At 32.9% G+C, this 24,326-nt stretch overlaps 1 protein-coding gene across 8 annotated transcripts in view; it reads left to right on the top strand.

The window, feature by feature from the left end:
• Nucleotides 1-24,326, top strand: part of ADAMTS6 (ADAM metallopeptidase with thrombospondin type 1 motif 6) — a 263,530-nt gene that overhangs the window by 122,742 nt on the left and 116,462 nt on the right. For all 8 annotated transcript variants that reach the window (XR_012504565.1, XR_006722682.2, XM_074358973.1 and 5 more), the window contains one exon: nt 20,648-20,794. Coding sequence is in view for 6 of the 8 variants with exons in the window: in XM_074358973.1 (XP_074215074.1) it covers nt 20,648-20,794 (147 nt within the window). In the remaining 2 variants the exon portion in view is untranslated. The remainder of the gene's footprint in view (nt 1-20,647; nt 20,795-24,326) is intronic.

Raw genomic sequence — 24,326 nt, 5'->3', positions numbered from 1 at the left:
GCCTAGAGTATGGTCTATCTTGGTGAATATTCCCTGCAAGCTTGAGAAGGATATGTATTGTATACTTGTTATATGGAGTATTCTATAAATGTCATTTGGATCAAGTTGATTGATAGTGCTGTTCAGGTCAACTATAATCCTTACTGATTTTTTTTCCTGCTTGATTTATGTATTACTGAAGAAGGGGTATAGAAGTCCCCAATTATAATTGTGGATTTGTGTATTTCCCCAAGCATTTCTATCAGGTTTTCACTCATATATTTTGACATCGTTGTTAAATGCATACACTCTAAGTTTTTTGTCTCCTTAGAAAATTAGCTTCTTTATTGTTATAAAACTAATTCTTTATCCAGAAAAATTTCCCTTTCTAAAGGCTTTGTCTGAAATTGATACAGCTACTCCAGCTTTTTTTTGATTCATGTTAGCATGGCATACCTTTTCCAATCCATGTCTTACTTTCAGCCTAGCTGAGTCTTTATATTTATAGTGGATTTCTTATATTCAACATATAGTTGGCTTTTGTATTTTTATTCTTCTGATAATTGATGTCTTTTAATTGATGTATGTAGACTATTCGTATTTAAAGTGATTATTGATATAGTTGAACTAGTATCTACCATGTTTATAACTGTTTTTGTTGCATTTTGTTTCTTTTCCTTCGCTTTTTCTCCCTTCTCTATTTTTAATTGAACATTTTATATGATTCCATTTTATCTCTTCTCATAGCTCATCAGTTAGTTATACTTCTTTTAAAAATTTTAGTGGTTGCTCTTGAGTTTTACTATAACATTTTTACCTTAAATATATTTAATAGTGTAGATACATATATAAATGATTATATATTTATAAAATTTATATATAATAATATATAAAATTTATATATGATCTATGTCCACCTTCTAATAGCAGTATCCTCCCTCATGTTTATTATAGGTGCCTTATGGCAGCATACTTTCTCAATTTCTTATTCATGTCTCTGTGACATTGCTGTACTTCATTTCACTTAACCATTTATTATAATTACCAATATATTGTTATTATTTTTAACAGTTATCTTTTATATTAAGAAGAATAAGAAAAATATATTTTATTTTTGCTTTATTTATTCCTTTTCTGATGCCTTGCTTTTCTTTATGTAGGTCCAAGTTTCTCACCAATATAATTTTACTTTTCCCTGAAGAACTTCTTTTAACGTTTCTTTCAGTACATGTCTGCTGATAATAACTTTCCTCAGTTTTTGTTTGTTTGGGAAAGTATTTATTTATCCTTCATTTTTGAAGAATAATTTTACTGGGTATAGAATTTGCATGGTGTCTGATCAAAAATTGCTGTTATTCCTCCCCTTGTTTGTTTTAAGATTTTAACATTTTCTTCTTTTAAGATTTTCTTTGTGGCTTCCATAGTTTGAACTGATATACATAGGTGTAGGGGTTTTTTGGGCATTTTTCCTGGTATTCTCTGAGCTTCCTAGGTCTGTGATTTGGTCTGTTGTTAATTTTGGGAAATGCTTGGCTATTATTACTTCAAATATTTGTTCTGCTCCATTCTTTCTGTTTTCTATTTGTAGTATTCAAATTACATATATATTATACTCTCAGATATTGTCTCAGAGTTCATGAATGTTTTATTCTATTTTGAGGGGGTTCTTTTCTTTTTCTTTCTTTTTTCTCTTTGCCTGTCAATTTGGGAAGGTTCTATTGTCCTGTCATCAAGCTCACTGATTCTTTCCTTAGTGAACACAGTCTCTTGTTTGATATCTGAACCTAGTTTTGATGCTTGTTTTGTCTCTTTTAACTGTGTTTCAGCATGTCTTGCCATTTTTTATTTAAAGCCAGACATGACGTATTGGGTATTAGGAACAGAGGTAAATAGACCTTTAATATAAGCTAATAGGCATTCTGTCAGTAACTGTTAATGAATGAATGAATGAATGAATGATGAATGTTTGTATTGTAAGGTCTAACTCTAAAATGAAAGTTGTGGTTCTTTTAAGGTTTTATGCCCTTTGGAAGAAGCAAACGAACTTTTTCTTTTCTGCTATGGAAATATTTTTAGTCAATTTTACATTGACAGTTGATTAAGGTTTAGAGCTGTATAGTGTGACATTGATATTTACCCACACTAGTGGTACCATACATAATATTATTTCTTATTTCTTTCCATTAATATTAGATTTATTAATCCACTACAAAATTTTATATATTTCATATTAGAACAGATTGTTTTTATTATTAAAATACTACTTCATTACTATCTTTTAATAAATATTGCCTTTTGGTCAGGTCAAGGACAATGCCAAAATTATGTTACCTATCTGTACACACACATATATGCACATACATACACATACATGTGTATGTTACATATACAATATGCATTTTCATATATAGGCAGTCACATATGCAGCCATGTTCCTATAGTAGATAAAGCAAGTGTTTTTTAAAAAACAACTGTTTTTTACAAAAGTTATTACAATAAAGTCTGACAATTAAATTATTTCAGTCATTAACTATTTCCCATGATATGCAGTAATGACCAAAAAAATAATCAAAATGAGGTAATTACTGAATTAAGTATCTGAATTACAGAATGAAGTAAGTGTACAGATGGATGTATGTGTTGTAGAAATAATAAACCTACTAAAGTAGAATTTAATTACTATCATCTTTAGGAACTTTGATAAGGCATTCCTTTCATTTTGCTGGAAAAAATAGAAATGAATTCGTAGGCAGACACCATTGTATTTGGTGATATGAATTTCAGCTACCAGAAACTAATTCAGTTTCATTTTACCCATAGTACAAAAAAGATTATAATAGCAGAAGTTTCCCTGTTCAAACTATCTTACATACTTTTGCTATGGTTTCCTTATCTTCCCTGTCTCTTTCCTATACACACACACACAGAAATGCACGTACGTGCATATACCACATCCAAAATATTAGCATATCTCAAATAGCTTGTTTCCTCTGGTCCCTGGCATCTTTGCAGTTAGATGAATGGAAAAAAGTGTAAAGTAGTAGTAGAAAAGTTGTAAATGGATTACAGAGAATTCATTGGCTTTGGAAACCTAACTTTCAAGTCAGAAATATTTATACTGACACCGCTTTTTACACATGTGGAAAGAGTCTAGGTCCTAGATTTTGCTAGGCATCCCCCCTCATTAAATATCTTTCTAAATAAGTTCAGAATCTTGAGTTCACTTAGTTTAGTAAATTGTATATGAAGCCCAAAAGTAGAATTGAGTTCCAAACTCTGTTTCAGAAAACACATGAACAAATTGTAATAACTATCCTAGTGGGTAACTATTAAATCTAAAATGTTTGCCAGATGTGGGTGTAGAAGTTCCTGAATACATCCTTTAAATTTCATCTTTGCTTTTTTATAACAAGTGATTCATTACCAAGATCAGTTATGAATAAGAACATATCAAAGAGATTATAAATGGAAAATAATTGTAAAGAAACATGTCCCTTTGTTCTTTTGTATTTTTCTACTACAATGAGAAAACTTTAGTTTTCAGATTTTATGGCTGTCACAACTTAAAACTGTATCTCATCACTTCTTGAAGAGAAATTTAATCATATTTTAAAAACATTAGGAAACTATTCTTTAATTTTGCAATTGTATATCTGTTATCTTTTTGAAGAAGTGAGTGATCTTTTATTTATTTTTTTCTTTTAGTGGCAAAGTTTAAAAGTACATGCTTAATGTACTAGTTATCATTGAACAAAATGCAATACAGGGCTTAAAGTACCATAGTTATCTAACAAAAACAATGATGTTGATACATTAGCCATATGGTAAAATTAAGATTGCTTAGACATAAAAATTGAATTAAGCATTTTAAGACTTTCCTTACCTATACAGATTTTCTGTTAGATTTGAAAACATTTGTTATATTGTAAAAAGAAATACAGACTAAATGCATATTTAAAAAAATTTACAAAGTAAATGCATATGTTATACTCAGTAGTTTACATTTACTCTATTTTAGTTTTACAAGTCTTCCAAAAGAACTAGTAAGAACTGTGTACCAAAATCAAGGGAGTAAGCTATTATTTTGTGGTACAACATACAGTATGTTACTTTTTCAGTGTTAAGTGGTCATATAATATATGGTGAAATGGCGTCAAATATAATTACAAATGAGCTGTCTCTTATATATCCTAAAAAATAAAAAGATATAAGAAATTCTCTCCTTAGATATATATATATATCTCCTTATCTATCTACCTATCTATATATCTATGTGTTTATTTCAAATCTAACAGAAAATCTTACACTTAAACTTTTAATCCATTTGAGTTTATTTATTTTTTAAACTTTTTTGGGGTGAGGGGTTATTAGGTTTACTTATTTATTTATTTTTAGAGGAGGCACTGGGGATTGAACTCAGAACCTTGTGTATGCTAAACATGCATTCTACCACTTCAGCTATACCCTCCCTGCAAGTTTATTTTTGTATATGGTGTTACAGAATGTTCTGTTTTCATTCTTTTACATGTAGCTTTCCAGTTTTCCCGGCACTACTTGTTGAAGAGACTGTCTTTTCTCCATTGTATATTCTTGCCTCCTTTGTCATAGATTAATTGACCACAGGTGTGTGGTTTTGCTTCTGGGCTTTCTATCTTGTTCCATTGGTCAATATGTCTATTTTTGTGCCATTACCTCACTGTTTTGATTACTGTAGCTTTGTTGTATAGTCAGGCAGCATAATTCCTCCAGCACTGTCCTTCTTCCTCAAGATTGTTTTGGCTGTTCAGAGTCTTCTATGTTTCTTTACAAATTTTTAAAATTATTTGTTCTAGTTCTGTGAGAAATGCCATTGATATTTTGATAGGGATTGCATTGAATTTGTAGTATAGCCTAGGGTAGTATGGTCATTTTAACAATATTAATTCTTCCAATCCAAGAATACAGTATGTCTTTCCATCTGTTTGTGTTATCTTCAGTTTCTTTCATCAGTGTCTTATAGTTTTTGGAGTACAGGTCTTATGCCTCCTTCGGTAGGCATATTCCTCGGTATTTTATTCTTTTTGATGCAGTGGTAAATGGGATTGTTTCTTTAATTTCTCTTTATGTTGCTTCATTGTTAGTGTATAGAAATGCAACAGATTTCTGTATATTAATTTTGTATCCTGTAAATTTACCAATTCATTGATGAGCTCTAGTAAGTTTTCTGGTGGTGTCTTTAGGAATTTCTATGTATATGCAAACAGTGAGAATTTTATTTCTTCCTTTCCAATTTTAGTTTCCTTTATTTCTTTTCATTCTCTAATTGCTATGTCTAGGACATCCAAAATAATGTTGAGTAAAATTGGTGAGAGTGGACATCCTTGTCTTGTTCCTGATCTTAGAGGAAATGTGTTCAGCTTTTTACCATTGAGTATGTTAGCTGTGGGTTTGTTATAAATGGCTTTTATTATGTCAAGCTATGTTCCCTCTATGCCCACTTTCAGGAGAGTTTTTATCATAAATGGATGCTGAATTTTATAAAAAAAAAAAAACTTTTTCTGCATCTATTAAGATGATCATTTGGTTTTTATTCTTCAATTTATTAATATGGCATATAACATTGATTGATTTACAGATATTGCAAAATCCTTGCATCCCTGGGATAAATCCCACTTGATAATGGTGTTTGATCTTTTTAATGTGTTGCTGGATTTGGTTTGCTAGTATTTTGTTGAGGATTTTTGCATCTATGTTCATCCATGATCCTGGCCTGTAATTTTCTATTTTTATGATATCTTTGTCTAGTTTTGGTATCAGAGTAATGCTGGCTTCATAGGATGAATTCAGAAGTGTTCCTTTCTCTGCAATTTTTTGAGATAGTTTCAGAAAGATAGGTGTTAACCATTTCCTAAATGTTTGGTAGATTTCACCCATGAAGCCATCTGGCCCTGGACCTTTGTTTTTTGGGGAGTCTTTAAATTACTGATTCAGTTTCATTACTGGTAATTGGTCTGTTCATTTTCTATTTCTTCCTGGTTCAGTCTTGGGAGATTGTACTTTTCTAAGAATTTGTCCATTTCTTTTAGGTTGTTCATTTTATTGCTGTATCCTGTTTGCAGTAGTAACTTATGATACTTTGTATTTCTGTGGTGTCAGTTGTAACTTCTCCTTTTTCATTTCTGATTTTATTGATTTGGTCCCTCTCCCTTTTTTTCTTGATGAGTTGAGCTAAAGATTTACCAATTTTATTTTTTCAAAGAACCAGCTTTTAATTTCATTGATCTTTTCTAATTTTTTTTTTTTTTTGGTCTCTATTTCATTTATTTCTCCTCTGGTATTTATGACTTCTTTCTACTAACTTTGGGTTTTGTTTTTTCTCTTTCTCCAGTTGAGTTGGGTGTAAGGTTAGGTCGTTTATTTGAGATGTTTCTTGTTTCCTGTGTAAGCTTGTATCACTATAAACTTTCCTCGTAAAACTGCTTTTCCTGTATCCCATAGGTTTTGGATCATTGTGTTTTCATTTTCATTTGTCTCATATTTTTTAATTTCCTCTTTAATTTCTTCAGTGTTCTATTGGTTGTTTGGTAGCACATTGTTTAAACTCCATGTATTTGCATGTTTATTTTTTTGCAGTTTTTTTTTTCTTGTAGTTAATTTCTAGTCTCATAGTATTGTTGTCAGAAAAGATGTTTGATATGATTTCAATTTTCTTAAATTTACTGAGGCTTGTTTTCTGGCCTGGCATGTGATCTATCCTGGAGGGTGTTTCATGTGCGCTTGAAAAGAATGTGCGTTATATTGCTTTCAGTTAGAATTCTCTATATATATCAATTAAATCCATTTAGTCTAATGTGTTACTTAAGGCCTGTGCTTCCTTATTGATTTTCTGTCTAGGTGATCTGTCCATTGATGTAAGTGGAGTGTTAAAGTCCCCTACTATTATTGTGTCCCAACAGTGTACTCCCCTCCAATCAACCAAGCTGTAAGCTCTTGGGCTTCCCGCTAAGAGAGCAGCTTTGGTCCTTCTGTTGCAGCAGGCTGACTATGTTGGTGGTCTGGTAGGTTTCAGTGGCCCCTAGCCCAGTTAGTTAGTTGATAGGCCATGCCTTGTGTGGATGCTGCTGGCTACTGTCTAGTGGGGCCTGGTCGTGAAGCAACTGGCTGCAGAACCCTATGAGACCCAGAGCTAGTGCTGGCTCACTGGTGTGTGGAATCAGGGTCCCAAAGACTCTGGGGCTGTTGCCTGCCCACCAGCAGGTAAAGCCAAATCCTAGGGTTAGTGTTGGACTGCTGGCAAGAAGAGCTGGTTCCTAGAGTCTGGCTGCAGGGCCCAGGGATCCCAGAGCTTGTTTCAGATTACTAGGGTAGAGGTGTTCTTGACATAGCTGTGTTTGGGGCCCAGCTGGTCCAGGGTAGGGTCTTGTGAGCTGTGAGTGGGCTGGATTTACAGGCTGTTGTATCATAATTTTCTTGCATCTGTTGTCTGCCTTCTGGTGGGTGAGGCTGGACTAGAGGCTAGTGCAGGCTTCCTGGAAAGCAAGGCTTATACCTGCCAGCTGGTGAATAGAGCTGGGTCTTAACCGTCTGGTGGGTAGGGTTGTGTTTAGCAGCAGTTGGTGGCTCAGGAAGTCTTTAAGTAGTCTCTCTGCTGATGTGTGGGGCTGTGTCCCTGCTCATTTAGTTGTTTGGCCTGAGACGTCCTAGCACTGGCACCAACAGGTTGTTGGGTGGGACCAGGTCATGATGCTAATGACTCAAGATGGCAGCTGCCGACAGCAGTGTTCACATGGTAGAATGTTCTCAAATATGGCTGCCACCATGTCTGTGTCCCCAGGTTGTGCCACAGCCACCCCCGACCTCTCCAGGAGACTCTCCATGACTAGTGGATGGGTCTAGCCCAGGCTCCTATCAAATTACTTCTTTTTCCCTGAGTCTTGGTGCATGTGAGATTTTGTGTGCACACTTTTAGGGTGATGTCTCTATTTCCCTCAGTCCTGTGGGACTTCCCAAATTAAATACTGGCTTGTCTTCAAAGTCAAGCACTCTGTTGGATTTTCTTCTTGGTATAGGATACCCAGGCTGGGGAGCCTGATGTAAGACTCAGAACTCTGACTTTTCTGGGAGAATCTCTGCAATATAATTATTCTCCAGTTTGTGATTTTCTCACTCAGAGGGTATAGGATTTGATTATATCCCAAGTCTGCCCCTCCTACCTGTCTCGTTGTTCCTTCTTTATGCCTTTAGTTGTAGAAGATCTTTTCTGGTATGTTCCTGTCTTTTATATCACTGGTTGTTCTGCAGATGACTGTGATATTGGTGTGCTCATGAGAGGAAGTGAACTCAGGGTCTTTCTACTCCACCATCTTGTCTGCTCCCCCCCAATTTTCCATCTCTTGGTCAGTTGCTTCAAGAACATCTTCTGAATCACACAGTTCGTTTTTTGTTTTTTGTTTTTTTTTTTGTATTCTTCTTTTCTTCGTTTTATTGAGATATAATTGACACATAGCATTGTATAAGATTAAGTTATACAGCATAATGGTATGACATATACATCATGAAACAATCATCACAATAGGTTTAGTAAATTTCCATCATTTCATATCGGTACAAAATTAAAGAAATAGAAAAATCTTTGTGTGTGATGAGAACTCTTAGGATTTACTCTCTTAGCAGCTTCCATATATAACATATAGCAGTGTTAATTATATTTATCATGTTGCTACATCCCCTAGTACTTATTTATCTTATAACTGGAAATTTGTATCTTTTGACCACCTTCATCCATTTTTCCCTGCCCTTCCCTCTACCTTTGGTAACCACAAATCTGATCTCTTCTTCTATAATTTTGTTTTTGAAGTGTGATTGACCTCCAATACTATGTTAGTTCCTGTTATACAACATAGTTATTTGGTATTTCTATATATCCCAAAATGATCACCACAATAAGTCTAGTTATGATATGTCACCATACAAAGATATTACATAATTATTGACTATGTTCTCCATACTGTACATTTCATACCCATTTCAAACTCATTTATTTTGCAGCTGGAAGTCTACCTGTAAGCCAAAAAAAAAAAAAAAAAGCAAAACTACTAGGCTGAGGTTATGTAGTGTTCATGGTATATCTTTATGAGGGAAAGTAAGAAAAACACAAATTTTTAGATTTAGATATAAAAGAATCAAAACCATTTACCTACAGGACTTTTTGATAATAGGTACAAGTGCCTTTTAGAAGTTCAGTAACTTTTACTTATCTTTTTCTTTGATAAATCTGCTCTTCTTCAAGTATTATTAATTCTACAGAAAAAAATTAATATATTCCATTTTGCTTGTTAATTCCAACAGTGTTGTCATATACTATTTTCTATTTCAGAGGCACAGATTTAGTCTGTAAAATAGGTTAAATAGGCTTATGTAAGTTATCCTGGACATATAGTAATAATTTATACCATTATTTGTGAATTAAAATGTTTAAAGGTCCCAAAAATTAGCTTCAGAACTATAAAACTGTCATTTTACAAAGCCGAGTTAGCTATCTTATATAATTGGTCTGAAAGGAAAATTTAATTGCTGAGTTTTAGAACAAAGTATTCTTTATATATTCAGATACATGTAATTAACTATATAGAGATTTTCTTTTAAAATGTTTTACTTTGAAATATTCTGTGTGTGTGTCTATGTGTGTGTGTATTGTAACAGACATCCATGTGCACACTATTCAGATTTAACAAATGTTAATATTGTTCCATTTTTATTTCATACCTTTTATTATTGTTATTTTCAAAGATTCCCTGTGTGAGGACATGTTGCTTTAATTACTTTAGTTTTAAGACAGATACTGAGGTTATCCCCTCCTTCTTCAACACCCTCTTGGTTTTTTCCTGAGCCTTTACTTTCCTATGTTAATTTTGGAATCTGAATGTCAGTTTCCATAAAAAATATCTGATAGAGTTTTAATTAGCCTTTTTATTAAAATAGCATTGATAAGTTAACAGGCAATTTTTATGATTCCTGATTGTTTCTCCATGCACTGAATGAACATCTGTACTCACATGAGGTGAAGTCAAGAACCTTGGTTGAGCTTTGGAGAGAAGGACCATCCAGGGAGTACTATGCCCCACAGAAGAGAAACTTTGCTGGATAGGGTAGGTGATGAAATCAGGCCAAATGAATAGAGTGCCTTTTTTTTCCCCCTCTAATGACATAGTTGCAGTTCTTAAGATTCTATGTTATTTAAAATTATGTTTAAAAATATTATTTGCATATGAAAAAATTGATTAGAAACCAGATTGTCAACTCATTATTTCAAAATCATTTTTCCTACAGAAATTAAACTACTGAAGTTTTTGATCAAGCCTGACAAACAAACCTAATCACATCAACTTTTTCCTTTTAACAACACACCATAGCTATTGTCTTTTCTGTCTCATTGGCCTTGACCTTATATTTCTGCTGAGAGCACAATGCTTAAGCATCAGTAGTTCTTAACAAAAGCACACAAAACCATGGGTAAAATAACACTTGAATAAAGCAACTCGAATAAATCAACTATGTGTTCCTATGCTACAGTCATAAGCTTTTGTTTTCTAAATTGGACTAGTTCCCAATACACCCTGCTGTATAACCAACAGGAGTCTATTTAAATTATGGTAACTAATTAAGCACATTATATCCAACTCATGTTGTGAGAACTTTACTAGTTTAGTCTGCCAGCAGTGTTTAGATAAAAATTCAGTCAGGAAATTGTCAATATCAGGGAAGTCCTGTGGATTTCTATAAGTGTGTATCATAGAGGGTGAAGCATAAGGCAACCTGAGTTACATACCTAGGGCTTTTATACCCCGAAGCCAAATTAAATCCCTCCTCAAAAAGAAGTGGAATACTGGTCAGGGTCTCAGAATTTCAGGAGCAAGTGAAATAAACAAGGATATCAGGTGTAAGATAGTGTTTTTTTCCACAAGGAATAGGACCAGAGCCCAACAACTACAGTTACCTCAAAAACTGGAACTGAACTGGACAACATGCCATATTTGATGCTGTTCCACAAGTCTATTGGCTTCAGTCTCTTTAAATTCTCCCTAACAGTGAATAAAATGGGTCCCAGAACCCATAAGCAGAGTTGAGCATTCCTGTACTTATGAGTTACATAACTCTAGTTACAGTCATTGCAAGAAGTGCAGAAAAAAAGTGAAGTTCATTGTGGTGAATATGGAGTGTCAGATTCTATGTAGTCCATGCTTAATCAGAGAATGTTTATTGGATCTGCATTTTAACCTTGTGAGTCCCCTCAGTTTATGCGAGTTAAATGTCAGCTGTAGATTTTTCGTTCACTAAGCCTCTAAGTCATCATCCCCAATTATTAAACTCTGATCATATGCTTCGGATTGTGAATCAAAAAAAATATTAAAAAATACTTTCTGCTTGGTGAAGTAACATGTGAAAATGGATCCCTGTGTCAAGCCATACATAACCTCAGGATTTATTATTAACAGTCACTTTGGAAGACAGTTTGACATTTTCTTATAAAACTAAATATACTCTTACCATAGGACCCAACAATACCTAAATGTGAAAATCAAACTATTAAAGGTTTTAGAACACATTGTAGAGGTAAATCCCCATGACCTTGGGGTAAAGAAGGATTTTTTTTAAAATAAGACATAAAGATCACTAATCATGAAGTATATGGTTAGCAAGTTTAACTACATTAAAATTGTAAACTTAATCAAAAGATACCGTAAAATGAGAAGATAGGACACAGCATAGGAAAAGATGTTTGCAGCTGATATAGTTGATATAAGGAATTCTTCTTACCACATAAATGTACAAGGTACTTGAACATTTTACAAAGGAAGAAATCCAAATGGTCGATATATGTATATATATAAAGATATTCAACCTGATTAACAATCAGGAAAATGTAAATTATATCCATCATGCTCAGTCTGACAATACCAGATATTGGTGAAAATGTGATACAACTGGAATTCTTATACTACAGGTGAGATTGGTGCAACCACTTTGAAAATCTGTTAGATATTATCTAGTAAAGTTGAAATTTTATATAACTCATGACCCAATAATTTATTTTCTACATATATCCTAGAGCAGTGATTCTCAAATTGTGGTCCATAGACCCTGGGATTCTCAAAGAACTTTCAGATTAAAACTATTTTCATAATAATACTAAGACTTAACTTGCCTTAAAAAGAAAACTATTGATGTTTATACTGATTGTGCAAAAGCAATGGTGGGTATGTACTGGCACTTTAGCATAAGTCAAGGCAACCATATTAATAGTCGTATTTTTTCCCCATCTTGCCAGTTTCACTTAAGAATGATGAAGCAGAAAGATTATTGACTTTATTGAATCATGATCCTTAAGTACATCTTTTATCAAATCATCTATATTACAAAATGGAAAGTATGTAAAGCACTTTTTGCTCCATATCTTAGTCTAATGGTTGTCATAATGAAAAACACTTGTACAATTGTTTGAAATGAACTAGCTGCTTTTTTCCTGGAACACACTTTTTATTTAAAAGAACAAATGAGAATCTATGGGTAGTTGACAGAAATACACTTGAAAAGTGAACAGATGAGCTTATTATTCAAGGAAAACAACTGACACTGTATATTGCCAGTGATTAAACTGGAACTTGTGAGCAAAAGTTCAAATTTAGGAAAAGTTCTGTCAGTATGAGCTTGACAGTTTCCTAATACTTAAAGACTTTTCCAATGAGATTGGTGATATTAATGAAATGGGACAACAAAAGATCATTGATAATGGTTTCAGAACCCACACTGCAGCTAACCTTTTAAAAATAAACTACTAGTTGTCAAGTTTTATTGTAGTATTAAAAAATTCACAATTATCTGAAAGGGCTGTGAAAATACTCTTCCCTTTCCAACTGTATATAAGTGTGACTCCGTATTTTCATCATATACTTTAATCAAAACAAAAACCACCCTAGATTGAATGAAAAAGCAGGTATGAGAATCCAGCTGTCTTCTAGTAAGCCAGAAACTAAAGAGATTAGCAAAAATATAATTAAACAATATTACTCTTCTCACTGACATTATTTTATTTTTGAAGATTTTGAAAATTTAAATGGTTATTTATGGGTTTATTAACACTTTAAAAGAATTAATAACTTTTTAAATTTTCTCAATTTTAATTTTTAGTATGATAAATATCACTACATACAGCCTCGTAAACAAAAGTTCTTTGGGGTCATCAATATTTTTAAGAGTGAAAAGGATCCTGAAACCAAAAGTTTTAGAAGCTGTTCTAGAAGTACTCTTATATATATGACTATGAGTTATGTTTAAGAATGCTCATAGCAGCATTGTCCATAGTTGCCCCCTACTAGGAGCCACCCCCAAATCTTTCATCATAGAATAGATAATTAAATGGTATGTATATGAGGAAACCTATATAGCAGTGAAGATGGGTTATGTATATAGCTAGACAGCTCAGCACAGATAACAGTTTCTAACAAGTTGTTGAATAAAGGAAGCAAGTTATCAAAGACTGTATACAATGTGATTCCACTTTTATAGATTTCAACATCAGGTAATATAGAGGTTTGGAGGTGCATAGGGAATGATTACCACAGAAATCAGGATAGTGGTTCTCAGAAGAGGAAGAATATAATTGTTAAGGCAAATATAAGAGTCAAGGATTTATTCTGAAAATGTTCTATTTCTTAAATTGGTAGAGATAACAGTTTTTATTTCCTTCAAGTTTTCTTATAGCAGTTTTTGTAAGAATGATTCATATGGCCTCTATTTCTTGAGTTCTTGTTCAAATGATTTTATACTCAGTTTTGGCTGGATGCACAAATCTTCCTAGGCACTACTTCATGGTATGTTGGTATTAAATATCACCATAGAGAAATCTGAGGTTAATCCAATTGTCTTACTATTACAGGTAATTTGTTCTTTTGCCCTGATTCCCCAGGATATATTTTATTTTTGATGTCCAGTAAGTTTACTAGGATTTGGCTCAGGGTGGATTCATCTGTGTCAGTTTTTCCTAGGACATAGAATAGTTCACATTTCATAAGATTTTAGCAGTTTTTATTTCCTACTAGTTTTCTTTTATCTTTTAAACCACTTTACTTTCTGTTTATTATTTTGATTCTTCTCTTTGGGGACAACAGTGATCCATATATTGGATTCCTTTGATCCTTTTAAACTCTTTGTCCAATTTCATTTTGCTTGCTCTTTTCATTTGTGAGGAATGTTTTTAGCAGTTGCCCTTTTTTTTCTTTCTTTTGCTACCTGAGCATGGCCTTTCTCCTGTGATGGTTTTATTCCCCCTTGCCTCCACCCTCCAAGGGATTTCCTCACAGTTCATGTTTTCATCTCTTCCCTGATTACTTGTATCTCTGCACTGAATTCTCATTTTTATAAAGTGATGGTTTCATCAAGTTTGTTCAACTTCATTTTTGTCCAATTATTATCTTTCCTGTAGCAACATTTTTTCCACTGAGTGCCCCTCATTCTAGTTGTATTTTCCTATTCTTTAAAAAAAAATCATTTAATACATTTATAGATGCACCTCTTATTCCTTTTGAATTACAGGTCTTTGAATGAGTTTGATTTTTCTAGGTGAACTGCTTGTTAGAAGGTTTATGTTGTGTAGGGGCCAGAACTACTTTCTCAGCAGATACTTGTTAGTGATATACAGTATTGTATATGATTCAAATTCAAATTCTTTAACACTACTGTATCTCTTTAAAAAGTACTGATAACGTACAATCTCTCTTTCACCTTTCCTCACTGACAGACTGATTCCTACAAATATGGTTTGTATGGCTCCCCAGTTAGGCCACTCTACTCTTCTGACAATTATAATGAGAGTGTATATTCCAACAGTTTGCACCCTTACTCTGTAGGAAACTACTGTTGGTTTTGTTCCTCAGATTGTTGCACTTAGCTTTGGAGAACATGCTTGGCTTGTTTTAGCTTTAGATCAGTTACTGTTGTCCCCTCTGTGTCTTTCTGCATTCCTCTCTGAGTTTTCTGTATTCAGCCATCCTCCCACATATATTATGATATTGTGGTTTATAGTTTTAGAAGTTTCCTACTTTTCAGTAAATATAGATTTTGAGTTTCTGTTTCTTATTTTTCTTATTGCTTTTTGGTGATGTCTTAGAGCAAAAAGGGGGAGAACTTTTTACTGAATAATATAGAAATAAGAATGTCCTTTAAACTTTTGAGATAGAATCAGAAATACTAAGATATGAGAAAGGAATCTCTGGTCTTTTACTTGTATCCACTGTGAGGTTCAGTTGAAAATCTTCAACTTACAATTTATTTTCCAGGAAAGAAACAAAACAAAAAGCTTACTTTGTTTTAATAGTTATTTATTTTTGAAATTTTGGGCTTCATTTCCTGAAAAATTAAGACTAATTTTGAAGCTTTTAGGATTACTTAGCTTTCCATAATTCGGTATGAAATCCTAATCAACTACAAACCTCTCACTGGATTTGAGATTTGATTTTACACTACTTTTAAGCTAACAAGTTAGCCTGTTACTTTTGCATGGATGCTAACAAAAGACATGAGATTCCTGGGTCAGAGACAAAGGACTTCATTAATTCAGCACAGCAAGCAGCATGAGCATCAGCATATTTATTTTGGTTCCTTTTGGCCCCAAATCTCATGTAGGCAATACAATACGGTTTGGATAAATGCCACACATTTAGTGGGTTTGCATCAAAGCTGAGAAACACTGAGCTTGGGCAATCTACTACTTTCATAGCAAGCAGTAAGTAAATCTGCTCTTGTCCAGGAGGAGATGTTACCTCATTTCTCAGAGTTATCTGGAGGAATGGCCTGGGTTAACAGCAGAGCTTGCAGGACTTGGCATGCTCAGCAAAACGTGGGAAAATCACAAGAGGCCTAAGGAAGACTGTCTCTCCCAATCTCCCTCTCTCTCTTAAGTCCTCGACAAGTGAGAATCGTTACCTGATCTGAAATGTTTTCTTAAATACATAAAACGAACCATGGAAGTATTCTCTTGTTACCACTGTTCACTTATCAGGGTGGACCCCAGGTTTACCAAACTCTCTTTTATTCTTTTTTTTTTTTAATTATTATTTTTGAAACTCAAGAGCATAGACTTAGGAGTTTATATTATATTTAGCATCTATCTATTTATGTATCTATCTATCAGACATCTTTATCTTCATCTATCTATCTATCCTTTGTTCTTGGTACAACATCACTATCAGTCCCAGCAAGGAACCTTCTTGTTTAACATGTGTGTGTGTTATGTTTGTGTGTATATATTTTATTTGTTTGTTCATTTATTTAATTTCTATATTCCCATTCCCTACTTCCATGTCTTCCCTCCCAGATAGCTCATTTAATAAATATGATATGTATATTTGAATTCATATGTATCCTTGCAAAAAATTGCAGGTTGTTTGTATATATATGTGTTTATTTGTTCACTTTTTAAGTTTGAGACTTACAGAAAATTTGGCATAGTAGACAGATTTCCTATGTGCACTTGACTCAGATTAAAAAATTGTTACTATTTTGCAACATTTCTTTGTCTCTTTTTGTATGTGTACCTGTATTTTTTTTTCTGAACTATTTGAAAGTTGTAGACATACCTCTTATCCCTTATTTTCAGCATCTGTTTCCTAAGAAGAAAAGATAATCTCTTACATAACCTCGGTACAATTATCAAATTAGAAAGTTTAACATTGATATATTACTATTATCCAATATACAGGCCGTCTTTACATTTCCTAAGTTGTCCTAGCAATGTTCTTTTTAACCTCTCTCCCCCTCAATTCGAGTTCCCATTGTATTTGGTTATAGCTCTTCAGTCTTTAATCTGGAACAATTCCTTGGCTTTCTTTGTTGTTAATGTGTATGTAATTTTTGTTTACATGTGTGATCTACTGCTATAAATCTTGTTCCTTTTCTTAATTTTTTGTTCACAGTTTTTAAGATCTAACTGTATTTATATGTGGACATACATCTTGTCTGCTGCTTCCAACTTCTGCTTACTATTTCATAATAACACATCTGCCAAAGTTTTCTTACCCATTCCCCAGTGTCAAACACCTAGATTGTCTTCAGCTCCTTGCTATCATAAACAATCCTGTCATGAACATCCCCATACATGTTCCCTCTGGGAATGTTACTGGGATATCTCTCCAAGAATAGGATTGCTGGGTCATGGTGTATCTCCCATTTAATTTAACCAAATACTGCTGAATTGTGCTCTGAAACAGCTGCCTGACCACACTAGAACTGTTGTGTACTAAGATTACAGTTTCTCTGCACCACTGCCAACACCTAGTCTTAGGTAGCATTGTAATTTTTCAGTATGATGGTTTTAAAGTGGACTCTTGTTTATTTTCTCTGACCACTAGTAAGTTTCACTTTTTTTGCCAAACTCTTCACTGATTGAGTTATCTGAGGAAGGAACTTATCTTTAAAATATATGTATATATATACTCCAGCCTAGTCAGCCTACTATAGGGGTCTTTTGAAGCTGATGTCGTAAATGGTAGTTGTAAACTCCCATTTCACTTTGTGTTACTGTCAGTGAACTAATTGACATTGGTTAGGTTATTTCTTGGATTTCTTATGTTTTATATATAAGCTGCAAATGTATACATTCTTTCAGACAGCTGAAACCTAAATCCTTATGACAGCTATCTGCATCTGACACCTAAACTATAAAGATTACAAGTATAAATAGAATTTAAGATTTCCTCCTTCAAATACTTGAGTTCATTAGTTTTCAAATCTTTTCTCTCATGTACTTCTGAAAGAATTTTTAAAAACTATATACCCTATTATTTATTTTTCAATTGAGGTCCAAAATTTTTTATCTTATGCCTAAGTAATTTCAAAGGCTGGAACTTTGCAAAAGTTAGTATGTAAATAAAAACCTCCTTTAAGTATGCCTGAGCAAATCTAATTGCCATAGCAATTTGGTAACTGTCATCATGCATTTAAAAATTACACAAACAGGTTCTTCTTTTATAGTTAAAATTTACATCTTTTTCCCCCTTCTTTAACTCAGTATGTATGTACCTCCTTCCCTCCAAGAATATTAATCTTAATGTATATTTTAATATTTCTTAATATATTTTAAATGTTTTATGCTTAAAATTATTTTAATTATATCAAATATTGCTATAACAAAAATATTTAAATTGCAGTTGCATTTTTAAAATTTCCTGTGATCATAAAAAATTTTTTTTTCTGGATCATATGTTCATTACATTATAATCATTAGTTAGTTAATGAATGATCAGAAGAGCATGTAATACTACAAATTTTAATACACAATTAAAGTTTTTATTAGAACATGTATATTTAGATGTATGTTTTCAATTATTGCAGTTATCTCTGTATTGCTAGAATGAGGCAGAATTTTAGCACCAATTTGATTTATTTTGTTCCTATAGATGTGAATGCTAAGAAAATTTATTCACATAAATAAATAGATAGATGGAAGAAATTTATTATAGAAATATCGCTCAGTTCTTTGAACTCCTTTTGAATTATTTGTCAAAATATAACCATTATGTTCTTCCATCAGAATTTTTAACAACCTATTGGTTATTAATTTGACTATGCCCTCTTGTAAACTTGGTGAAAGCAAGAAACTACATTTGTTATTCAATCATTAAAGCCATTCTTTTTCTCATCCTGACTCCAAATGTTTCCAATTGCTTTTTTCCTTAACACCCATATTCTTATATCCCAAGGCAATGAACTATTATAAAATTATGGATGGGGGGAAAATAAGTTTTTCTTTTGTAAGATGGGAGAAATATGATTTCAAAAAGAAAAGCTTTTCTTTTTTTAGAAAAGAATACATAAGGAAGTTGAGGATCTCAAAAATGATTTTCTTAAAGCCATCTGTGCCTGCATACACCTATCTTAACATGCCTCAGGGATATGTATGAGACTGCTGATAAAAGGAAATAATATTCTTAAAACTATCATCATTTGAAAAGAATCATAGCAGTATTCATACAGTAACATTAACCTTTGAGAGAAATATAGAATATTGTTCATTGAATTATAAATTTTCAGTAAGGAGCTTTTTCTGTAAATATATAGCTGATTGTTTTGACAGAATATGGGTCTAATTCAGCAAACAGTGAACTCCACCACTGTGTTCCTAGAAGACCCTTCAGAGATGTTGATTTTAGCATATTTATGTCAAACAGGAGAAGACTAAGTATTGATGTTCTTGGGAAGTTATTTGGTATTTTAATCTAGGAGGTCTCATATACTTCTCTTCCTTTGCTTATATTAGTTCCCACACCTGAATTACTAGTTCCTTCTCCCTGCTCCCCATATATGGATATATCATGTAGCTTTTTTATAGCTCTTTAATATTATATTTATGAAGGCCAGTTCATTCAGTTTCCTGAACATGTCTCAAATCTAATCCCACTTCTCTATCTAGTGCCCTAGTTCAGACTTACATCATTTCACAATTGGTTATCATCTTCTATCTGTGCTCCCTAGCTCCATTCTCTTTCCACTCCAGTGTCTGCAACACAGAATTACTATAATGACCTGTCTAAAATACAGATCAGTTCCATGTAAGTCAGTTACTCTTACTCTTGCTGAAAAATCTTCAAAGTCTGTACACTGCCAAAAGTATTAGTATTTATTTGCATTTATTATCTTGTACTTATCTGTTCTCAACTACCCTTCCAAATTTTCCTCCAGCAACTATCCTTATCTATTTTATCCTCATGTCACATAAATTACTTATTTCTCTGAGCACCTATCATGGTGCATTTATTAGAATGATGCAGTGGAGACAATAGTGATGTTTTTAAAGTGATTTTCAACCTAAACTTTGGCTTCTTGTGAAGAAAAGCTAAAATTTATTCATATGCAGTAGGTGTATCCTTTACAGAAAAATTTTGTAATTTGTCATTGAGATATGTTTTCAGATCACATTGATAGTACTAAGCACAGCTACAGGACACAGGAAAAAAATTACAAAGAAAAGCTTTGAAAAACCAAGGGAGACTGTGGTAAACAAAGGGATTGTGAGATACATAATCCTTAAATGTATCAAGATTTTTTTCAAAAGGTGTTTTGTAAACATATATACACACAAACATAAATTACATATCTATTTAATTCTTCTTTACCCATATTAATAAAAGAACTGTGTTTGCCCTGTAACTTAGAACTCTGTAGATCGTAACTATCTTTTCATTATTCCCTTTTGGAGTCAGCATACGGAGGTAGCTTGAACTCTAGCATGTTAAAGGTAGATTCTACTAACAATTTCAGCATTTACTAGCTATGTGATCTTTGACAGGTCAATTGTCTTTACTAAATCTAGTTTTTCTCATCTGTAAGTTGAGAATTAATGTGAATCCCCTGTCTGTTCAAGGAGAGATTGTATCATATGAGATAACATTTGAGAGTATATGATACATTTAAAGAGAGTTAGAAATATATTGCATCATTATATTATTCCTTAGTCTCTTTAACTTTAATCCTTTATTTCCTTAGAGGATCTGGTCCATCCTGATGGAAGCCATATGTTGATAAGGCTAATAAATGATCAAATAAGGAAATAAAGGATGTATTGAGGGTTTATTTGTTTTACTTTTTTCTAATTTTTTTCTTTTATGTTTCTTATGTTTCTTCCTTGTTAAAACAGTTTTGGTATGAACCATGATGGAATTGGAAATTCTTGTGGGACGAAAGGTCATGAAGCAGCAAAACTTATGGCAGCTCACATTACTGCAAATACCAATCCTTTTTCCTGGTCTGCCTGCAGTCGAGACTATATCACCAGCTTTCTAGAGTAAGTAATCTCTGGAGAGTGATGATGAATTGCTCCAGAAGCAAGCCACTGATAGAAGCCTAGTATGTAGTGCTTTAAACTTTGCATAATGAGTAAGTTTTATAGGGCCCAGTGATATTTCAGGCTGTTCCCAAAATACTTTAATGTATCATTGTGACAAATGTTTTCCTTCATACTCAAACAGAACACAAACTGAACAGATTAGAGGAACTGGAGCTAGGTTATAAGAGGGGTTGATGATGTGAGTGTTAGAAATGTTCAATAAATGGGAAGCAATGTCATAAGAATTTAGATTTACATAATTTAATAAATAGAGCATAAGCCAAACTTTAATTCAGTGATTGCATATTTCATTTTGTTATTAAAAAACTGAGTTCTATAGGAAGGCCAAAGTATCTAATAGTAACAAACAACAACAACAAAAAAATCAAACACCCAGGAAATGAACATGAGAAAATGAAAATTTGTCTTTGAAAGTTTATTAAGTGACTAATCTTTTCTACAGTTTGGGAACTTCTTTGCTGGTCCCATAATCTATATTCCAAACATCTGGTTGTTTAAATATGAAGAATATAAATTAGCTCAGATGTAACTATCACCTGTATAGCATAGGGCTTCAGGATTGAACTTTAGAAACTGATTGACTTAGGTCACACTTTCTAACTGTGTGACCTTGGGCATATAACTTTACCTTTCTAATCGTCAGTGACTCCATTTGTTAAATGAGTTTAGGTAATAATACACACATTATCTGGTTATTATATAACTAATTATGTGTAATGCTATAATTTATAAAAACACTTAATAGACATTTCATTAAGTGGTAAATATTATTATTTTAAATAATATCAAGGTTTCAAGCTTTATTACTCTATCATTACCTTCAGCTGTTTTGTGCCATTTTTTTCTTGGGGAGAAGAGATTAAATACTCTGTGAAAAAGTGAGTTATACATAAACAGGTGAGCAACAGAAGTTCTCTTTAAAAATTGTCTTTGTTCAAGTTCACCTTAACATGATTGTAATGTAAAATTTTAAAAATTCAGATAGGTTATATAGGATAACATTATTCACTAAAATTCTGGTTTATATCTGCTAATAGCCAGATCATATTCTGAAAACTTATAATTACATATTTTTAAAAGCCCCAAGCAAGAGATTTTAAATTACCTAGCACAAATGCTTTGCTCAAATATCAAAAGATAAATGTTTAAAATAGGCTCTTTTGAATTAATTACTGTATTAGTGAAATTGAAGGAATTTGAAATTTATTTTAGGATGTAACTCTTCTGAATAACCATACTATAACCAACAACTTTTGATATTAGTAATAGATAAATTATAACACTGTACTTGATTAGTGCCAAAACTGAGTGAAGGGCTGTTAAGATAGACCGCAGAGAATTTGTTTGACATCTTTTGGTAGTTTTTAACACAAAGCACTAGCAATATCATTTTCTAAAATGTTTTTAACATGATCATATTACTTAAATTTTAAACACTGTTGAAGATCTGCTCTCCCCAGAAGTCAAGCCAGATCTGGAATTTCTCCCTTGACTTGGCTCATGTTTTTATAATGGAATCTTAGTGTCCATCAATTGCATGCTCAGTATTTCTGTGCATTTTCAAAGGCTTTCCTCCTTTTTTTTTTTTTTTTTTTTTCCAAGTACCATTTCTCTCTCCTCTGTCCTATTTGTTAGGACTGTCTCTGTATACTGTATACTAGGACAAACTGTGATCTCTTGCCAGACCCTGCCTAGTTGAAACAGTATTATTAAGACCATTAAAACACTCCAAAGGGGAATCCCTAAATTGCTGATAAAATACAGTTAAGAAATCACCACTGGTTTGGTGAGAGATGTAAAATTATTACTAGTTGCAATAAACTGTTCCGTTGAATTAACTGAAAGAATTAATCCAAAAAGCATTATGTAAGCCTTATTGCCTCTTTGCATTTTCTACGTGTAAGCATGATTAGTGTTGACAGGGTTCTAATGGGCTTATTTATCCGGTATTTTATCAAAATGTTTCTCTTGTGTGTCCTCATGGGAATGCTCATAAAGTTAAAACAATTAGTAAAAGATAGATGTGAAAGACAATGGGTAGAGATTTGGGAGAAGATTGGGTATTTTTCCCCCCTCTCTAATAGAAAACTAAACAACTTTGATTATAATCTGACCAAGCAATAAAAGTTTTTTAAACACAAGGCCCTTTAAAAAGGTCAGTTCACTGGAGCACAAAGACATAATAGTAATTTTCTTGTATTTCTTTGTTCCTTTTTCTTAATGCAGTGGACTTAATTGCTTTAACAGCTATGTGTGATATTTTTAAAAACCCTGTGATATTTTGATCAGGGATTGAGGTTACATTTATGTTTTATAGTTGGCTCAAAAAGACTCATAACATTTTATTTTAGTTTCTCTTCTCAAGAAAAAAGAAATCTTGAAAGATGAATTGTTTAGGAACTGCAGCCCAGCCAACAAAATGCATACTTTTCTCTACTTAGTGACTGTATAGGCCAAAGATGATGGTGGATTTTAACAATGAGTTTCCTATGATTTATAGAGATTCACTATTCACTATGTTCAACTGAAAACAATTCCATGGCCTTTAAATGCCAATAGAGTAAAAAGTCTCTCATGTCATTCTGAAACACTAGGTGCTATTGATCAGTCAGGAGATGGTGTTTACCAACTCCCAATATTTTTTTTCAGATTTCTTAAACTCGGTGATTCAATAAGTGGTTCATGAATCGCCCCGAAGCCGTCCTGATTAAATAATAAAGAACCCATTTCCGTTTAAATGGACGTGTTATGCCAGCTTCTGATGTTTTCGACGACGGCTTTGCAGGTAGTGTCCTTCCTATCTGCCTGCGGGACTTACTTATTTATTATTTATTTATTTAGAAATTATAGAAAGATGAACCTGGTATCATGGCTCACACTCACTGATGTCTATGGGCTAATTTACCAGGCAGTGGAAGGCAGCCAGAAGCAATGTAGGCCAGTTTTTCATACATTTTCCACCACTTAGTGGTAGTACAGAGTAACTTCATATAGTCTTCAAAAATTCTGGGGCCTCTGTGAATCAACTCTTGTTCTATTTAAATTAAAGTCTGTTAAATTGTTTGAACTGTCAGAGATCTATAGCAAAATTGCCTGCAGTTCCAAATTAAATACAGATTAGCTATTTTCACAGATAGAATGGATGCTAAAAAGAGGCAATAATTATAGTTGATGATGAACTAGGAAGAAAGGTGAGCGTAGAATTCAAAAGAAGTGATAAAAGATGAACAGGATTACCAAGACACTAACAGATCCTCTGTAGCAATTACCTTTGAAGATCAATATCGATAATCTATTAGAAAACATTTTATAGATGAGATTGCCTTTTTTATGGGGAACCCAAGAAACAGCTTATCAGAACAGATTTCTCCTCCTTCTATTATGTGATATGTTTTGGGGACTTCACTCTAACCCATAAATATTTTTGGTAGGTTGTAATTACATACGGAGAAAAAGAGCATAACTTAGT

The sequence above is a fragment of the Camelus bactrianus genome, chromosome 3 (assembly GCF_048773025.1).
Source record: "Camelus bactrianus isolate YW-2024 breed Bactrian camel chromosome 3, ASM4877302v1, whole genome shotgun sequence".
NCBI classification, from domain to species: domain Eukaryota; kingdom Metazoa; phylum Chordata; class Mammalia; order Artiodactyla; family Camelidae; genus Camelus; species Camelus bactrianus.
This window is presented reverse-complemented; position numbering and strand designations above follow the sequence as displayed.